Source organism: Glycine soja, chromosome 10 (assembly GCF_004193775.1).
Source record: "Glycine soja cultivar W05 chromosome 10, ASM419377v2, whole genome shotgun sequence".
NCBI classification, from domain to species: Eukaryota; Viridiplantae; Streptophyta; class Magnoliopsida; order Fabales; family Fabaceae; genus Glycine; species Glycine soja.
The window spans coordinates 42,420,178-42,423,263 of NC_041011.1; the positions used below are offsets into that span (position 1 = coordinate 42,420,178).

At 30.7% G+C, this 3,086-nt stretch overlaps 1 protein-coding gene across 1 annotated transcript; it reads left to right on the forward strand.

The window, feature by feature from the left end:
* Positions 1–433: 433 nt before the first annotated feature.
* Positions 434–2,124, forward strand: LOC114369563 (F-box/FBD/LRR-repeat protein At1g16930-like). Its single transcript, XM_028326792.1, has 3 exons — positions 434–601; positions 808–1,614; positions 1,744–2,124. The coding sequence occupies exons 2-3, from the start codon at positions 829–831 to the stop codon at positions 1,747–1,749; spliced, it is 792 nt and encodes a 263-aa protein (XP_028182593.1). The 5' UTR covers positions 434–601; positions 808–828; the 3' UTR covers positions 1,750–2,124.
* The last annotated feature ends 962 nt before the right edge of the window (positions 2,125–3,086 follow it).

Below are 3,086 nucleotides of genomic sequence, written 5' to 3' on the forward strand. Positions count from 1 at the left end.
TATAAAAAATATATTTAAGATATTCTTTTACATAATAGTAAAAATGATAAATATTTTAGGTTATGTATTTTATGACAGAATTTTTTTGATGATGTATAAAAATATATGTTTAGGTATTAAATTTTTAATTTTTACTTTTCATTTAATAATATATTATGAATATATATATATATATATATATATATATATATATATATATATATATATATATATATATATATATATATATATATATATATATATATAAAGTACCATAGAAAAAGTCAAACATTTATTACATGTAATAAATATTTTATACTTCTCGCATATAATATTTAATGACTCCTCTGTAAATATTAATACTTTATTATTTTTTATATGTTATATTTAATGAATACATTAATACTTCTTTGTACCAACTTGGGTAAATTTACCAAACAATGTAGCAAAGAGAAACAAAGGACCCACCAAGAAGTTCCACCTTGAATCCTATCCCACCCATGTCCACCTTAAATATTAGCTTCACTTGAGAGCTGATTTTGTTCCGTATCCTCTAGAGAACCAATTTTGTGCCAAACACAAAGAGAGCTTCCGATCCTGAATTTGTTCAAGTCGTTCACAGGTGTTTACACATCTTCATTTTCTTTCCGATCTTCTCTTTTTAATTTGCATGAGTCAAATATTGAACATTTACATGTTATTAGTCTTTTCTGCCACTTCTTCCTAGTCTTCTCTAACTCCTTTTTTGTGTAGTTCTATCAGAAATTTAGTGTAGTGTCTATAAGTTGGTATATTTGATTTTCTGAGTCTCTAACTTTGATCTTGCAGAACAAGAATCGGTCGGTCAAAATGATCATGACAAGGAGCAAGACTCAACAGATGAAGGAAGACAGACTTAGTGGATTGCCTGATGAAATTTTGTTTATTATTATGTCTTTCATAATGATAAAAGATGCTGTTAAAACATGCATCCTGTCAAAGCGGTGGAGGAATTTGTGGAAATTCCTCCCTAATCTTACCTTACATTCTAATGATTTCAGAAGTCATAGTGTTTTCTTTGAATTCGTGTCGAGAATTTTGTCTTGCAGTGATCAAAACCATACCCTGCATAGTCTAGATTTCCATGGTCCTTTCTATGGTAAACCCATTGTTATGACAAATCTCATGGGCTACGCTGTCTATCATAATATCCAACACTTGAACATCAATGTCCCTTACAACATTTCTTTATCCGCCCGTGTTTTCTCTTGTCCATCTTTAAAATCTCTCCGTATATCAGTGTCACATAATGTCCTAAAAAGAACAAGAATTCCTAGGTCTCTAGAACTTCCATCATTATTAAGTTTACATCTTGATAATGTTATCATTTCAGCAGATGAAAATGGTCATGCTGAACCCTTCTCCAATTGCAAAATGTTAAACACTTTATACATTGAGAACTGTGTATTGCTCCCTCCACATGCTTTTGTTGGGCCAAAAATCCTCTTTATAAGCAATGCATCCCTAACCAGTTTGACCATGAACTTTGTGTATACTTGTAGCTTCACAACTGTCATATCTACACCGAAGATCTCTTCTTTGGCTTTTGATGATCCTTTTTGGATAGTACGTGGGCAAAAAAAGGAAAATGCTGAGGTTTGATCTTTATCGTTAAATTAAAATTTATCACATAGACTGGTAACAACTAAATATGAACTATTTTTTATAATAAAAATATATTGAAAATATCTTTAAAAATATTTATTTCTTATTTATGGCTTGCAGATATGAAAAGGAAAGATTAAAAGCGAAAAAGATAAAGAAAATATAAAAAATATGAATAAGGAAGATTGTAGCATCTGGCCAAAGTCCACCTCAACAACTATAAAAACGAAGTCAAGCCAAGGAGAAAGGACACCATCCGGGAGACTCAGCTCTCTACTGAATACATCCTAAGCCCGAGTGTCTTTAGTAGGGGAAATCTTTCTTTTTGTGTCCTTTTTCCGTCCCTTCTTTTCCATCAATTTCTAAACCCCCTTTCAAGTGTAAGATCCCTTATGGCTATGTGAGCCTAAATCCCTAGTTAGGGCCTGACAGACCTAAAAAAAGCCAAGAGATGTATGATGTACTTCATATTTATCAATGCAACAAGTGTTTTCTATCCTATTATCTTTTCCTATTTCAATTTCATGCATTACCCATCTTTACATCATTAAAGGGGTTAAATGCTTGAGAGAGTAATCCTTGGTAAGAATATAACGAAGGTATGCATGCATCAGTTTTAGGGTTAGACGCTCGACCGAAGATAACTTCTAATAGAATTAAAAGGAAAAGATATCATAATAAAATCACTGCTAGACATAGAATGATTGCATTATGTCCATGCATCAAAGCACACATCTAGGATCAAACAGAAATAAAATAAAATAAACAGGACGATTGCTAAATAAAGCACTAAACATATCACACACAATAACTCTACTAGTGTTATCATAACGGATCCCAAGCCCAAGTAAATGAGGAAGGTTGTGTTAAACCAGTGGCAGTCAAACATAAAACTTGATGATATACCAAACATGGACACTCACAACATGACAAACACATAGTAGATATGAACCTACGTGAGAATTACAAAGTTACCAAAATAAGGTCTTCACTTTGCAGTATAAGAAATTTTCAAGGAGTGACATATTTGCCACTTTCAAAATATATAACTAGGACATTTGTTACTTCAAACTCATTTTATATTTCTAATGCCAACTATTTTACATGATTTTAATAATCCCCTTTCATACAATCCTAAGTAGCATTCACAGTTTGCTCATTTTATATTTCTAATGCCATCTATCTGACATGATTTTAACAAATAACAAATATGCAAGACAACATGATTGATTCAACATGGTAAATGAATGATATGTAGTAGGTATGAAAGAAAACTAACACATAAAAACATTAATTTTGGTTAATTTAAAAAAAATGAAATAAAAATAGATTAATTATCAGATAATTGAACATATTGGTTAGTAACTGAAAATGGCCTATTATTATCATTTAAAATCAATTAATTCAGTATAAGATGCTCTGCTAAAAATATTCAAGTTATGCTTGTCGCAATATTTAATAAT

Coding starts and splice junctions, on each gene's coding strand:
- LOC114369563 (XM_028326792.1), top strand. CDS start 829: ATGATCATGACAAGGAGCAAGACTCAACAGATGAAGGAAGACAGACTT.